At 38.6% G+C, this 17,865-nt stretch overlaps 1 protein-coding gene across 1 annotated transcript in view; it reads right to left on the bottom strand.

Annotated features, from left to right (window-relative positions):
- Nucleotides 1-17,865, bottom strand: part of FHDC1 (FH2 domain containing 1) — a 32,465-nt gene that overhangs the window by 5,077 nt on the left and 9,523 nt on the right. The window contains 7 exon segments of the mRNA XM_066317691.1: nt 2,093-2,257; nt 4,489-4,606; nt 6,932-7,002; nt 7,907-8,014; nt 8,132-8,202; nt 10,888-10,988; nt 11,070-11,155. Of these exon segments, the coding sequence (XP_066173788.1) occupies nt 2,093-2,257; nt 4,489-4,606; nt 6,932-7,002; nt 7,907-8,014; nt 8,132-8,202; nt 10,888-10,988; nt 11,070-11,155 (720 nt within the window).

Genomic DNA, 17,865 nt, shown 5'->3' on the forward strand with positions numbered 1-17,865 from the left:
TTACTAAAACAATTAGCAATGATTTACTGTGAATATCAGCATTTTAACTGTTACCTCTAGGCTTCAGATTTAATCTAACTGCACCTTTGGTTGAACTTTCTGGGTTGCTTTCTGAAACGAAGAACTTGGCTTGTTGCAGCCATTACAGCTGTAGCAAAAGAAAGAAGTAAGAGGCTAGTCTTGACAGAGGATTCAAAAATTACATGGCTTTCCAGCATGTTGTTAAATCCGGTCTAATCAATGACACACTGTTTTAAAAAATCACACCTTTATTTGTCTAAAGCTCTGTGTAGTTTAATCTTCCCGTTGTTGTGACAACAGAACAGCTGCACCACTAGAAAATGTCACCTGAAAGCTTTCAGTAAACAAAAGCCTAATGCTTTGTGATGAATGGATTAATCTACATCTCTTAAAGTGGATTTGAGACTACACTGGCCTCTGAAAGATAGGATGCATTAGAGACCTAAGAAACCTGAACATTTAAGAGAGGAAAAAGAAAAAGCTTGCATTTCAGGAAAAATGTTTGGCAGGAAGCTTTCTTTCACAGGTATGGATTTACAGAATGAATTCTTGTCAAATGCTAAAGCTCAACTTTAAATATACCATTGTGAAGAGAATGGTTAAAATTAGTCACAGATATTAATACTATTAGAAAAAGACTATTTTAACCTCACCCAAAAGGAGTTTTAGGAGATTTTACTCATACGAAAATCTATTTTAATCACATAGTTAGACACATCAAAAAATTGCAAAAAATGCTTAAGCATTTAAAATATGTGCACATGGTTATTGTGGCACAAATCATCTTTTTAGACTGTTGGATGTGCTGTCTACACATCATTCTTTTGTCAGTACTGACATTTTTATTCTAAATTGTTCTGCTAATTTTGTAGGAACAACGGTCAATCAACAGTTAGCAAGCAAATCTCAAAATTTACAAGCAAGAGTCTAATTTGTCTTTTTCTTAGACTGTAGCTACTTACTGCAGAGAGATGACCTCAAAAGTCATAGCTATCCAACAACCACTTTTAATATGTGACTATGAATGAAATCCTCAATCTTCAATATTTGAACACATATGGATGAAGTCACCTCTTGCTAAACTGACTGCAATAGCTATCGCCATTTGGTTTTACACATCTGTGCAATGTTCACCCTCGTGTAACTACGTGTTGTCTTGGGTGCTAAAGGTTAGGTAAGCCAATGGTACTACAGGCACAATAGCAGAACATCCTGTCAGCCCTGAATCGAGACTGTTCTCTTCTTTCTGAACAAAAGCTTTAATCCAAAGTGCTGCCAAATGCAGATTGCAAAAGGGCACTGATCCAACTAATTCATGCTATTTATAAAGATCTAAGAAATACCTGTAACAATAGATAGACTTTGCTGAACCAAAACTGTAACCAATGCCAATACTGCTCCTCCATCTTAGTACATTTCCTGAATTATTTAGGACCAATTAAGGGTATTCGGCAAACAAATGCTCACACTGGGGATAAGGTATCTTGCTGCCATAGGCCTCTTCCACTTAAGTTTTCACCCACAATAATCCTTTGAAAGGACGAAGTAGAACATACAGCCCTTACTTGGTAAAGTGCCTCAGGCCATGTAAAGGAAGGCACTGGAGAGCCCGAGCTAGTGCGGATTCAGGCAGGTATATCCAAGGAATGGCGTGCCACACCTTTCCTTTTGCCTTTCCAACGATCCAACACTACCAGGCCAAGGCCTGGACAGGGAGCCATGGTCAGGAAGTCTGTGCAATCTGTCTCACAGCTCAGCTTAGCAGTCACCAGCCTCCTCACCAAAAGAGAAGGGAGGTCCCCACTCACAAGGCCAGCGAACAACCCTGATGTATCATCCCAGTGTCTCGCCTGCCGGAAACAGAAGATGCAGAGCAGCAGGGCTGCCCACAATGGCCATTTCCCACCTGGCTTCTGGCAAGGAATGCTTACAAGAGTGCAGGTTTCTGTCGCTATTTGAGCAAATAGATCAAATACAAGATACAAAATGCCCCTTTAGCAGAAAAAACAACTTAATTCATGTGAGTCAATATCCACTTCAAAAGTGTAAGAGCCTCATTCAGCACTCTTACCTTAACAGCTGTGTTGAATCTTATGCAGAAGTCCCTAAATATCTGGAAACATTCATCCAACTTCATAGTTTCTTTGTCTTCACAGAAAAAGTCAATGAGAGCATTTCCCTCCTTTTGCAATTCTCGTTTCTGGTGTTCAAGCTCCTTTAGATACCTTACAGCAAACTGTAGCAAAAACCATACACACATGAACCAAACAGAAAAATTAAAGTTACAACGGGTCATGTATATATTAGGAACTTATGAAATTCATGTTACAACCTAGAAGTTGTTACAGAGCCCAGGAAATTAACATCTTGAAGGAGAACTTGTACTAACAAAAGGAAATATGCCATTTCAGCAAACAGCGTAAAGAAGGTCAGGAAAAATGGATCAATCAAAATGTACATTCTAGTGACTAGGATGGAAACCAAGAAAAAACTCAAAAGCCCTCAAACAAACTTACAGCTTTAATTTTTAGATGAATAAAATCAAAGACTGTACTAGAAGACTGACAGACCTCTTGGGAGCTCCTTAAAAGCTCCTCATTTCTTATTTTCCCATCTCCCCCTCAACCAAGCATAAAGGATTAATTTTTCCTCCCCACTTTTCCAAAAACAAACTTGAACTGATTCATGGGTATACATCACAAAATCAATTCCTTCCTAAGGTGACCCTAGACCACAAGAAAAAAGGTTTTCATGCTTGAAAGGTAAGGAACCACTGAAAATATATATATATTAAGACATTTAGAAAGTGTTCCCATAAAGTAGCACTTTGAATTATAAGTATAGAGCAATACTGACAGGACAGGAATAGTTTAGTGGAAGAAGATTCAGGAGGAAGAAAGCCTGTGATTACACTCTGAGCAGCAGAACTGCTTAAAACACTTTGATCAGGTGCCCCTGTCTCCTCTATCTGCATCACCAGCTATCCACTTCTATTCTTGCACAATCCCACATCTGACACCACCTGTAGCTCAAAGTGACCTGAGAAGAAAAGTTAATTTTTCAGACAAATATCTTCTCTAACTCATAGTCCCTAAATATTTTTCATAATGTAACATTGGGGTGGGAAGATGCACCTGGAGGCCCTGGTGACCACTTAATCTAAACTTGCTTTCAGGAATTGCTTGGAAAATTATACCACTAGGATAGCAACAAATATGACTTGCGAGTCTTAAGAAAAAAAGAAAAAAAGAGAGGGGAAAAACCCCCCCACAATAAAACCTGGACAGAAGATAAACTGGACAACTGATAAAAGCATTCATCAAAAAATAGCTCCTCCCACATATTTCAGGAATTTATTCACAAGGGTGAAATAATCAAAGCTAACTTTTAGATCAGCTTGGTTATCACCTGTAATTTAGAAACAAAATCCGGAAGTGTTTCTGTAAGGTATGCATTTGTAAATTTTTTTCCCCAACATTTCTTTTGGAATGTGGCCTAAACAAGGTTGTAGTGTTACATAAAACCACCTATTAGATTTTTAAAAATCCCAAACATGTTAAAACATAACATTAAAGAGTCTGGGTGCAATGGATAAAAGCCAGCAATTCAGAGTGAATGAGGACAGGTATTTCAATCTTAACCTGCCCCTCTCTTCATCAGCTTTTTCATCTCCTGAAAAACTACAGGGACTATTAACTACATTTGCAAGTTGAAAATAAGGGCGGGTTAAGTTCCAGATTAACACCTGCCTTCTTACTTTTAATAATTACCTGTAGTGTGAAACAGAAAAAATCATTTAATTGAAGTATAATATGTATTTCTCGAGGCATCACCACATACTCAGAAAATACCAAGAACTCTGCTTTCAAGGTAAGAACTATATACATCCAGGCCTGTAAAGTCACTGCAGTACTTAATAAAATTAAAAAAAAGGAGAACCCACACAGATATAATGGTAGGGCTCTGAATAAGAGACTCTGCGTTAAGGGTAAATTAGTAGAGAAAAGAGTCCCTTAACTTTCCAGCTTCTAACACTATCTCTTCAGTCACTCAGCAATCAAGATTCGTATGCACAGCACACCCTCGGCTGAAACTGATTTGCTCCAGAATAACATAGCATGCAGATATTATATTTTGGGCAGCTGCAAAGTAGAAAATCAGAGACCACTCCAAATTGTCTTATATTTTAACCACTGATCTTCATCAGTAATTTCGCACGCACCAAACACTCTTGCCTAACAAGCCTTGGGCAATGTACACTCAATATCCCTCCTTGTAAAAACACAGCCCTCCCAACACGCTTACATGACAAACAGCATGAGGCTGGAACACCTTTGTACAACTGACAGGCTAGGCATATTAAAACAGTGCTTCTGTTTATTAACAGGTCCACACAGATGACATTCAGCTGAAGAATGCTGCTATATTCAGGCAACAGTAACACATTAACACAGATGTCCTACAAACCTGGAGAAAGTTTTCCATCTGGTGAAAGAGTTTTGGGTCTCGTCGGATGCTATCTTTAACAGATCTTGTCTTGACAGACAGTGAGTGGAGCTCTGCCTCTACACTATCGATGGATAACCTAAAAATAGCATATACAGGGAATGTTTATCAAAGGAGAAGGAGTATCCCACAGGTTAGCCATAACATGCTGCAAAAGTGGATGCTTTACATGAGGTGCAAACTGGCTATCAAACAAGACCTGCCTGTTCAGGAAATCTTTCTAGAGTAGACATTGAAAATTAGGAGAGAGATAAGCAGGTTTCTTCTTATTTGCAAGCTGAAAAGATTCCCATGGGGTGTGGTTTCATGATTAACTTCAGCCAGTCCTACCCACCCTACCCACCTATCCTTAGGAAGGTTAATGCTGCCCTGCCTCTGTCCAGGTGCTCCTTTTCTGTCCTGGTGCCTGTCCTAGTGCTCATTTTTGAGATGGCCAGCCATATCTGTGAACTGAAAATTAACCTAGGAAAAGGAAAAAGCCAGTTTGTTCCAGATTGATCCTTTGCTTGGTCCAACTGGTGACATGACTGTTTGAGTGCAGGAGCTACCACAAAACGAGGGCCACAAGAGACTCAGCCAGAACTACTAATTTTGGCAGTAGCATCTGGCATCATTAAATTCATGTCACACTCTTCTAAGCAGTCTCAGCAATGCAACCCACACAGTCTCAACCCCACAGTTACAATATTTCATCCTTCTACTAAATACCAGCAGTGAAGCCGCTGCTATGAAAAGGGAACTAAGAAACTGAAGATCACAGGAAAGACCTCTGATCTGGTGTAATTTAAGCATTCTCCTGGTAGACCCATGTTCCATACAACAGTTCCCACCTAAATTTCCCAATCACTTTGAGGGTAAAAGCTTCTAAACCTTTGTCATTTCCTTCAAAAGAGAACTAAGCTTGGCCTAAGAATTGAAGCACTGCAGTTTGCCAAATAAGAACTAACAACTGTACACATGCTCCTCCTAAGGTTGTTTCACCAGCACCACGACAAACACTAAAGCTGAAGAACTTGTGGCAGCCTGATTGAAATGCACATGGCAGCAGACAGTGACACATGCATAAGTTTGTCAGCACACACAGAAATGAATATAATGTGCTGGTTTTTCTCTGTGCACTTCATCTGCAAAACTTAGTTCCCTGTTTTGGGAAAACACTGTGTTTCTGCAGCTAAGAAAAGCAGTAGAATATACAGGCTACATTTTTCTGCTTTTGAAGGAGGAAAAGGATGGCCTACGAGTAAAGGTGGCAAGACAACAAAAGATAAAGAACATAAAGGTAGTTGTTTTAACATGCTCTAATTGGGTGAATTTATGAGCAACATGTACATGACAGTTCTCTTTAAGGACCTTCCTCATGCCCGGTGGTGAGGTACGTATTTAATTTTGTTTCGTTTTCATGTACAGAGTGCACTCCCTGAATAGACTTCAGCATGAGTTACAACAGAAGACTTTCAGCTTTAACAAATGTGATCAAAGAACAAAGTGGTTAGAAAATAAATATCATCAAATTTGGGATCCTGCCTGTTCCTCTCCTGTTTGCCAGGGGGCTTGGATGCTGAGGAAAGCTACATTCCCCAGCAGGCCACATGGCAAACTGCCAAAAAGGTGTGTGGGTTGGATGGCAGAGAGCCACACAGGTGGTCCCTCAAAAATTTTCCGATTAACTCCATTGCCACTCCTTTCCTCAGAAGATCTCAGTCTTTTGGAGACATTACTTAACCCTCCATCAGATCTAAGAAACTGGATCCATTTTGCAGCTGGGAAAATAATGTAAATAGATTGCCCCAAGCCCAAGAGTAGGGAAGTAGCAAAACTGGGAATAGAACTTCAGCACTGCTAGTTTCCAGGTTTCAGATTTAGATCACACTGTCTCACAAAAGTAAGCACAATTACTGAGGTATGAATGAGGCTCAGTTTAAAACGACGAAGCTTAAGACTGAGCTGAAAAATGCAGAGCCACAAACCCTTCAGATTTTCCAATGAAGACAGCAAATGAAACCTCAAAAAGCATCTAAGTGAAGCCAGGGCCAGCACCTGTCCCTGGTACCAGATTTGGAAAAGTATTGTAGCCTGCTCAGACACTAATGAAAATCGGTTTAAGAAAAAACAGTAACATTCTTTCAGTTCGGTCCCTTAAGAGTAATGAACAGGCACATGTCTTTGACAGAGACAGAATTACTAAAAATCTATGGAGATCATGTAATAAAAAAACCTCATACCTGAAGGCACATTGCAGGCATACTTCTGCCAGTAAATGGAAATGAAGACCTCAAAGCTGCAGTAAATATTTGTAATGATCTGGTTTTGTGCCAAGAGTTTCCTGAATAAACCTCATTGCTTGACAAATGAGAAAATTCCAATTCCTGTCTAACCATAAGTTTTCAATTTTCTTTTAACTCACCTGGCGGCATCATGAACACTCCTAATTTTTTCTGAAAAGTTGAGAAGAGCAGCATCTTTCTTTTGGGCTTCCTGAAACAAACATAACAAAACCAAAACACACAATCCATTAACATTCCACCACGATGCAAAATCCCTAAGTCTGGCAGCTCTAAAGCTTCTGGGAGGGCACTTAAAGGTTTCTCTCGTGCACTGTTTTAATTCCCATTCAATCCTAACACAACTGAGTGGAGGATACCCCTTAAAGAAAGGCAGGAATCAGAACTGGAGATTTTAAAAAACAGTTTCCATTTTGCAGGGTAAAATAATACTGCTTCTGCCAGTGAACACAAGCCAGATGTATTAATAAGGAATATCAGGGAAAGAACAATTTATTGATGCCATTGTTTGAGCAGATATGATGCTTCCTGCACAAACACCAAATTATACCCTGTTGTTTTCTGACTGGAAATCTGTTAAGCCAGTTTGATAGCCAAAGCCATATAGATGCATTTAAATTCTCTCCCTTCTAAAATGAAAATGTTTGAAAGGAAGGAAAAATAGCTTGAAAATGTCTGCAACAGCTTTAAAAAACACACATCAGTCATCAAGGGAGAAAGAAAAGCTATCAAGAAGGCCACTGAAAAGATTCAATGGGAAGATTGAGAGAACTTTTATCAAAATAAGCCACTTCTACAGTGTAAGAATTTGGAACAAGAAGAGAAAATCAACAATGAAGAAGTTTGATGAAGGCAAGTTTCTACAAGATATAAAAACTTAATCTTTCAATGGGGTTCTGGATAGGATGATCAGGTAGAGGTAATTTTTGGTGAATTTTGTGGCAGGAGAAGAAAGGTGAAGATTAGATCAAAGCTGTGAGAAAGTTGCATTTTTTTTGGAGGCACATGGCCCCTTTTATTGTCTAAATTGTGTTAAGACAATTAATGGACCTGTATTTGTAGAAGTTGCTTATATCAGCAAAGTAAATGTTCTATACCAGAGCAACAAAATGCAGCAGACTCATCCCAGGTTTGTTTGCTTTCGTGTCTGCCAGCTTGAGCAGTGACGACAGTTTAAATCCAACAGCATTGCCAGCATAACCTCCCTAAAAAGAAACAATTTGCAAAAGAGCAAATGAGAAGCTGAGGCATGACATCAGAGCACTGAAATACTAACAAGGAAGTATGGTCCATCAGCCATCTCCCTTTGGGATGTCACTTACCGCATTCATAATATTCCCAGCCTGAAGGACCAAGTGCAATATGGAATGCAGTTCCTCACAAGTCATTAACTCTGTAAGGAACAAGAAAATTGCTGTCTAACAATTGTTTGTTTAGAAAAATAGTCAGTTACCAAGCTCCTCTTCATCTCAAGCTTTTTTTTTTTTTTTTTTTTTTAAATTTGACAAGAAACTACAATAAACTGAAGACCTCGTGGGAAAGATAATGGCACTATACACTTCCAATTCACAAGCACAATTGACAAACCTCAAGTCTATGTTCAGACTTTAACTTAGCAAGTGTAGTATTTCCAAGGCAACCTCCAGCAGCTAAGGAAACATTTGGAGCCTAATCCAGCAATGTGTGAAGTGCCTCATGCAAGTGGTTAAGTATCCTCACCACCTACTAATTATTCCAGTGTGAGGCAAGTGTTCTGCACCCTGCAGGATCCATTTGCCATCTGCCAGGATTGGGCTTTTGAACAATTACTCGGGTTTTTTTAGGAGACTTGGCCATAAGGCCTGAAAAGGTAACAGGCAATGTTTAAATTTTCCTTGCTTCTCCCACTATGAATCATCATTTTATTTCTGTATGACCACCAACTCAGAGCAAGCAGCATTTATTTTACTTGTCATATCAAAGATGATTTAGCACAAAGTTATGTTCAGTGTGACAAAGAGTCAAATGGAATAAAACTGCCTTTTGAAGTTTTCCCACTACACAAGCCTGGTTTGTATGTATGTTCATTTCTTTGCAAAATGCACACTAGTGTTCTATCTGAATTCATGCACCTTTTCATTCAGCCACATATGAGCAAAAAAAAACCTGTGTGCAAAACTCAATGTATGTGGACCAGAGGGATTGCCTTAGAAATAAGGAGTGGAAATTCAAAACTGTAGAGTTTATAAATGTGGCAAAACCAATCAAGTGACTCCAAATTTGCAAGTACCCGTATGGCAAGAAAATCACCATGAACATGTTTCATAGTTCATAGTGTTAATGTGAGGTACTATATGTTACACTAATGAACAAAATAGAAGGTGGATTCCTTTTGATTGCACTGTAAATGCTTAAAAAACCCTATTTTGCTTCCAGCTCCACATTCTATAATTTACCCTGCATTGGGCTGCCCGACACAATACAGTAATCAATCATTTTGGAAGCCCATAGCTCTTATGCATTTGTATTTCAATACTGGCAGGCTAAAAACATAATTAAATAACCTTTCATCTAACAAGTGATAGGTGAGGAAGCAAGAAGGGAGAAAGAGGAGAGAATAAGAGAACAGCAAATTTCACAAGGCCAAGAGGAGAAGGCAACTTCTAAAGACTTCACACAGTACGAGCCTGCTCCGCGTCGCTGTGACATACATCCATCTGCAGGCTAGATGAGAATCCACCAGGTTGTTTAGACCATCCTAACCCTTAGTGATTATCAGCATTAGAACTGAAATAAATATTCTCTCAGTTTAATTACAGGAAAGAAACCTAGGAGACAGCAATAGAAAAGGAGACATAATTCCTAAACAACTTCAGGCTATCAACAAACCCTGAAGTGAAAAGACCAAATGGAGAAGAGCACATGACAAAGTGGACTGAACACAGGGAAGCCCCAGTCAGTGATTTGCGTGACTGGCCTGATGCAGGAGTTGGAGACCAAAGTGTCTCCTCTCTGGAGGGAATTAATTCACCAGTTTTTACATATGTCTTGGGTGAAGGACACGAAGGACATTAAGGTGTGGCTGCTTTTATACATAACATATTCCCTCATGTAAGTCTGTTGCTCAAAACATAAAGAAAAAATTATTTGAAAGAGATCCTAATAAAAGGCCAGACTCAAACCTAAATCCTATGGTACTGCACACTTTCCTGAATTAAGGACAAGTTCAATCTCCACTGGTGGGAAAAAGCTTTTTTTCCCTTTGCTTTTACTTGAAAGGACTGTTCTAATCATCAGTGCTCATATAGTTGAATATTTTATTTACTGCACCTTTTTATACTACTAGAAGCAGTCTAAACATGATCTAGTAGCCTGTCAAAAATTTGCAACACGAAATGAAAATTTCATATTGCAGAACAGGACCAAGAGGCCCTCAAAGTACTGTAAAGGGTCAGCATTAATGTTCAAGTGAAACCAAGAAATCAACTATTTTCCTGCAGAGTAGAAGACACTATATTACCTTAACAAATAATCAGCTTCAGCAGTTCAAAACTTGTGAAATGGAAAGAACAAAACAGGTATGTAGAGAAAAAGAGAAGAAAAACAGAAAACAAAGGAATAGTGACAGTATTCTCTACAATAAAGACTTTAACCTCTTGATACTGTCACCTCAAAAGGAAATGGCCTATAGAGAAACTTAGAAAATACAATAATTTTTTCTAGGGATCTCTGAAAGAATGAGCAGAGAGGGGTAACAACCACATTCCATCAGAGGGAGAACAGTGCAGGAATGAGCAAACTATACTCAAAAGGTGGACATCCTAATTTGGTTATGGACACCTTTGCTTCTGTCAGTTTAGGATACATTACTTATAAGCTTTATGCATGAATCTGTTGCTAGTGTATCCAAAGTCTCCAGATTTCTGATTTTGGAAACAAAGATCCACTAGGCACACCCTGATGGCATTTGTCAGAGGGGAGTTAGCTTCCTTTTAATAGCTAAGGTACCTGAAATTCAAGCTCTGGTCTTCGTAATGCAGACTAATTAACATGCTAACAAAAACAAGAGTATTAGGCATGTCCCAACATATTTAATTACCTTTTGTTGCCTCTCTTATAATTTTCATGTCATCCTGTAGAGAAGCACAGGAGGGTGAGAACTCCCTCTCCAACACCATGGCTTCAATCCTAAGAGCATAGCTGGAGTACACAAACAGGTTTAGAACTGACAGCCAAAAAAGAACATTTATCATAAACAGAACAAACCAACTATCTCCTTACTTTGGCACCTGGATTAGTAAATACATGAAGGAATCAGCTTGAGACAGTTTTGATACATCTCCATCAAAGGCTTTTAATTTCTTTACCTAGAAAAGAGGAAAAAAAACACTAGCAAAGAATTCTATCAAAGATCAAGATAAACTTTACTTCAGAAGGCCTTGAAAAGCAGTAAATTTAAATGAAGGCATTGGAAAGTCCACTCAGTGACTGGCTTCACTGTCCCAAAATCCTGTAATTTGCACATATCCCAACCACAAAAAAAAAAAAAAAAAAAAAAGTGTCACTCTTTTCCCAAAAAACTAGCTACACAGTTCAGCAGTAGAAACCATGATGCCACCATTCTGATTGGTGATCTTGATTTCTCATCAATGGCTGCTTTCATCACTATGTTTAGGATACTGATGATGATCTGAAAAATGATCCTTAACTCTTCAACACCTGTGATGTACACTTGGTCATAGTTTAACTGTGTTCAGAATATCCAGCATAGGACTGCCTAGATCTAATTGGCACAATGCAACTAAACTTTAAGTTACAGGGTTGTTTTCAAGATACTTGCTTCAACCATTCCCCTGAAAATGCTCTTAAGGGGTAAACTTCATGATCTTGAGTTTCTATGTTTTTCATTCATATGAAATATTTTAAAAATAAATGCAATCTTACATTTTAAGTAATTTGTTGTCAGTATTCTCAGTATTCTGAGGACACCATTTACATGCAGAGGAAATATCACTGCATTAATTTTGTCGATCTTCCTTCCCAGCTCCACCAAAATCCATATATTTGCATGATCTGGAAGCCACTGATCCACCCACATACCTACTATTTGTTTATATAGAAGAACTGAAAAACACATGCACATATGTTTAAGCACAACTGGAATTTCTTCCACATCTTCCAACACAGCAACAGTGTCCAAAAGCAGAGCTCACTCTCAGTTACACTCTTTCTTCACTTGACCAACAAGTTCACACCCAGCAGCAGCTGTATGTTTCCACTGATTTACACACCAGCCCATCATCCTTCCTTTGTGTAATACCACACTTAAAGCCCATTCACAACCACATCTACACAGATGGTCTTCAGCTTTAGAAAGCATATTAAGCTGTTGGACAGAGGGACACTATGCCAGGGCATCAACAGTTACCTCACTGCCATGGTTTAGCAAAATATCCAGAGGGGTTTTTTTTTAAGAATCAGCCTACAAATTAATCACTTCAGTTAGTTTTCTGCTTCAACAGTAAAAAAGCAACTGATCTGTAGCAGAAGACAAATAATATGCTATACCATACCAAATCAGAATTCTTTTGTTTTCTGTTTTATTCCCTTTTTTTACCACATCATAAAAAATAGAAATGTTGAGAACACATTAAGAAAGAGAAAAATACAAGTCAAACAGAGAATGGAAAATAATTCCTTTTTTAATTAAAAACCACATCAACAAACAAATGAACAGGGGAAAAAAACCACCAAAAAACAACAAAAACTTAGGACCAAGAAGGAGACCTCTAATCAGACAGTAATTTTTATTCAGGCTATCTAGCTTCATTTCCTAACACCACTGTCCCTCTCTCCCCCCCCATTTAACTCAAGAGACCCAGACAAAAGCTCCTTCTAAAGATAAACAGCATACCCATTTTTTTAGGCCTGAGAAAAGTCCTAATTTACTGAGTAATTCAAGAAGTCTGCCAACAAGAAAACAGGAAAGACCAGACTTGACATTCCTGATAATTCTAAGGTGTTAAATGAGCAAGAAACAAACCCAAAATAAACACTTTTTCTACATCATTAAGTGGGAGTGAGAGATAGTATACTATCTCAGTCTTTAAAGGTGTTCTTTAACCTAGCTTCCCAAAAATAGTGGTCTGCAACCTAAGAAACAAAAGCCTGTAAATTCTCCAACCTTATTTTAGTATCTTGCAAATATCAGTTTGACTGAAAAAGATACAGGCATTCAGACATGGGAGAGAGGGAGGAAAGGAAGAAAAGCAGCCCACCAATAAAACCCACGCCACCTCACCAAAATCAGATCATACAAGCCACAGGTTAATTATAGGAAGATGCAATTTGAAGACTGAAATGCACAAAAAAGTGAACAACAAGAGATCCTGAGACACTCACAGGAATATTAACTTATTCCTGCTACCAGTACTATATTTAAATATACTTCCAACAGTAAGTTGCAATCAGTGTTTTCCATGTGGAATTTTAGTTTTACATGCAATGGATGAAATCCTCTTTCTTCTATCCGACTAGGAAAAATGTCTGGAGTCACACGAGTGAGTACTGAATCCCAGAATTAATTCAAAGCAGGAACATTCCTTAACAGGCACAACAGAAGACACTGACAAGGCTGCCTTCTGATGGGTAGGATGGGATATCAATGTCACTGTGCAAAAGGCTTTGGGCAATAGTCAACCCAGAAGAAAGTCGTGTAATCAGACTTGAAACAAAGATATGTTCACCACCTGGTTCCAAGCCTACATCTTCTTAACCCTCACTGTCTTCTGCTTAGATATCCCAAGCTACCTTTGTAAGAAGCATGAAGGCAGCTCACCTAAGAAGCCCAGAACCCAAGAATGGTAGAAAACAATGACCGATTCCACACACAAAACAGGAACACGACAGAGTTATAAGGTCCTTTTTACCCCAGAATTCAGTAAACATAGCCTGTCTCTCTAGACACGTCTTAAGTTTTTCACATGGAAGACTAAATCATCTGTTAACTTGGCCTTAACAATAGTAAATAGTCTGGGAAATAGCTAAGGTAAAGATAGGATAGCAAATATTCTGTGTTCCTTTTTTATTAAAAAATTCGTAATTTAAAAATAATTCTCACCATGAAGGAAAAAAAGGTTATTTGACTTTATCAACACTATCAATAAACCAAAAACCCAGCTTTTGAACCCCAAATCTAAAAAATTACTGGAACACATTCTGGATGTCTGTCATTACACATTCCAGGGGAGACTATTCTAATCCCATGGGACCGCCTCTAATCTCTGCTACCATGTTGTCCAAGTTTCTGGAAGAAAACTGAGATTCTCTGATGGCTCCCAGAAGTGGGGGTCAAATTCAAATACCAATTGCACCCAGGAGCTGCAAAGAAACTACAGGGATTGACAACAATGTTCACTATTAATCATGTTAACAGATATAGTAGATCAGTTGAGAACACAAGAGAATTAAAAATGTGGCTTATTATAAAATCATAATGAATAACCCTATCAGTTCTGGCCTTGACCTACTCTCTTGAAGCACAACAGAACTCCTCCACAAGAGTAGGCAGCCACGTACCGAGATATGGCAGTGTAATATGTACATTCAAGAGAGCATAATTACATTGTATGCTCAGCTCTGTATTACTCAAATTAGGTGCAAAGCTACTAATTTAATTTTTCATTATATTTGTATATGGAATATGCATTTGCACTGTCCATGCATGCCCATGCACACTAAATCTGATTTTAGATACACAAGGTTCTCACGTATGTAATTTGCTTAATTTTAAGAACAGTTATGAAACATAGAAAGCCTGATCTTTGATTTGATTTGTGAACAATTGCAGAAGAGATGGCAAATATGCCATTATACCTGGCAGACATGAAACCTACTGTATTCAAGTTCTTGGCAATTTTTAAGCTACCAGTAGCACTTCTATTAGGATTTTATTTTATGGCATAAAACAGGTACCTTGCAGGATCTTGTAGGAATCTATGAAGGGTCTTTGAAGAAGAGTAATCAACACTTTCTCTGTGGGTTTGTTTGTTTTTATTATTATTATTTATTATCTCCATACCAGTCCAAATATTCAGGGCACTAACAAAAAAGAGAGTTAGAAAGTATCCTCAGAAAGCATCACAGTGGAATCCAACTAAAAGGGCATGTGGGAAAGTAGCAGACATATGAGGCAGTGAGCACGACGGGGTATGAGCTGGGGCAGAGGCAAATCACTACCAGCAAATGATAAAAAGAAAGGGAGAAAAACCTGCAGGTAATCATAAAGGACAAAAAAAAGGAAAAGGAGATGAAAGGATCCTCTCTGAAGGATGGTCAACCCTATAAAGCACTGGCTGAGGAAGAGAGAGGGCATTTAACTACAGACATGGTTTGAAAAGGGTAGAGCTGACAGAAACAGTTCCAATAAAGCAGGTGACAGACGACCAGGTTTGAAGTCAGAGAACAAGAGCAAAGGACATGCTTGAGACATTATAAAGGAAGTAAAGACATTGTGTTGATAACCTGGGCGTGCATGTGTGTGGGTGAGCTGATTACCAGCATGATATGCTCCCTTCTGTATGTATTTAAAGTACAAATTCTGGCTATTCTAGCTTGTTAAACACTGGACTCTCTCAACTTTTACCAGTCTGGGCCTGTTGAAAGTGCAAGAGTATGCACATAAAAGTAGCTAAAAGCTTCTTCTCTGCTCTAGTCAGGATGCCAGTAAATAAAAGCTGTCAGCCATTTCAACAGGGTATCATTCAGAAACAACTAGAAATCTTTTTAGAAGTGATATAGCAGAGGAGATCACTGCTTCAGTCAAGGTTCCCTGGAAAAAAAAAAACAAACTGAAAAAAGGGATGAAGCAGAGGAGATTCCAAATAGGTGTTTGTTTCTCCTTAGAAAACTGCTAGGCACAGTATGCTACAAACAGCAGGATTTCTAAGATGGCTTAAACAAAAAGTGATCTTATCCTACTTGTTGATGCGTTGAGAATTTTTATAAATTTGCTTGGTCTTTTTTCTAACCACTGTATCACGGCCAGGCCACACACCCACAGACAGCCCTGAACAAAACATAGAGTGGAGCCTTGCAGCAAGCTCCATCATGGCCAGCTTCAAGTATTCGTCAAGTTTTTCAAACTAAACATTTGAAAACACCCAAACATTTTAAGTTGTAGGAAAGACTTCACAGCAGTGCCAGTATTTCAGTAAGTCTTATTCAGCTTGAGAAAAGCAGTCAGCAAGGAACCAGTATTTGTCATTTACATGCAAAAATCTCCACAGCTTTGATAGCTGTTGGGATTTTTCATAGAAAACAGCTAGAAAATTAGCAGTACTGACACCTCTTTCTGCATGCAAACAGAGTTGCCACATTACAATACTGCAAATAGAATAATTTTAAAGACAACAGGTGTTAAATGTACTTGTCAGTCCAAGCATCAGCCTCCATTGTCAAAAAGCTGGAATATCATCAGGTGCCTGCGATACTATGAACCAAAATGATCTAAAATATGTCACAAATGTCAAACAAGAGACATGGGGCACATTCAGGTAATGTGACTCGATATCAAAACACTTCTAGATAAGATACAATTGGAGTACAAAGCTGGTGCTTATTCACACTAGGTAAACTGTAAACTTAAACTTCTTGGTAAAAAAGATAAAACAGTCCAGAGCCGCCCTTTCTACAGCTGTGACCAGGAATGGCACTCCTCTCCCTCCTTTCAGTTTGACAGACTAAGAAATTATGGTAAAAAAGAAAAGAAAAAGCAGAAGACATCTCAAAGCACAGATACTGGTGCAGAGCACAGGCCTACAAAAGGCACCTGGCCCTCATTCCAACTTGTAAGAAACCTGTGCATACAGGCAAACGTGTCTGTAAATAGCTGAGCTGCTGCAAAGAGCACACAAAGAGAAACTGCAGAAGCCTGCCCATGGTTACACCAAGACAGTCTGCCCTGGTAACTGGATAGCTACTAACCTTTTAGGATCTGAGTGCTTAAGTCTCTGCTCAGAGTAATTCTCAACTCTTACAACAACAAAGCAGCTCTTTAGGAGAACAGGAAGTGTCTAAAGGGCAATCCCAGGGAATCCCTGCTGAGGATGGGTGCAACATTGCACAAGGACAGGCCAGTGTGATGACAGCTTGCCAAAGCTATCTCATGTGGTATGACAAAAAAAAAAAAAAAAAAAAAAAAAATCGGGGAGTATTTAACAGAAGAGGGAACAACAGAACAAATAACACCATTTCACCTAGTGTCTCTAGAGGTTCTGGATTATTTGTATGTGGGGCTCTAAGCTTCTGATGCCTTTCCCGCAGTAAATGGTGAATCGCTATTCTAGAAGACAGGTAATCAGACAATACAGAAGGCAGACAAACTAAGAAAAAGTAATCAACATAGCAGGAGAACAATGAACATACATTTAGGGCAAAAATGGTGAAAAAGAAAAACAAAAAAGCTCTGAGGCTCCTAAAAAGAACAAAATTTTTAACTACCTACACTAAAATATTAGGAGCCACTGTAGTAAATGAGTTACTGGATCCACTTATTCTTTGACCCCACCAAGCATGATAACATAAAGGCATGGAAACATTTTTCCATACAGAAAAAGCAGAAGCATCAGTTCCTTACATTCAGGATTTTCTCTCTGTCTTCCCCACCACTACCACCCAGCTCTCAAGGGGAAAAAATCCAAAAATGTTAAACAATTACAAGAAAAATAACAAAGAGAAAAGGAGTATTTCCTTCTTCTGAGACATGAAGTTAATTAAATACTAACACCTGCACACTGGAAAGCAGCCCTTTTCCAGCCGTCCCTTGGGAACGGCAACAAATCTCATGTTTGATACCCCTTATTTTCTGATTCTCCCCTGTACCATAGAATATCTTCTATTAATTTCTCAAGTGACTCCTTAAAAGCACTTCTTAAGTTCTCTGGCTTCACTATCTTGAGGGATGGACCTATTGTCAAATCGGTTGTCAAATAAATAAACACACTTTTTCACTCTTAGCATTACCTGTTGGATAGCTAATGAATCTAGTTAAGCACTGCAGACAATTTTGATAAAATTC

The sequence above is a fragment of the Sylvia atricapilla genome, chromosome 4 (genome assembly GCF_009819655.1).
Source record: "Sylvia atricapilla isolate bSylAtr1 chromosome 4, bSylAtr1.pri, whole genome shotgun sequence".
Classification (NCBI taxonomy): Eukaryota; Metazoa; Chordata; class Aves; order Passeriformes; family Sylviidae; genus Sylvia; species Sylvia atricapilla.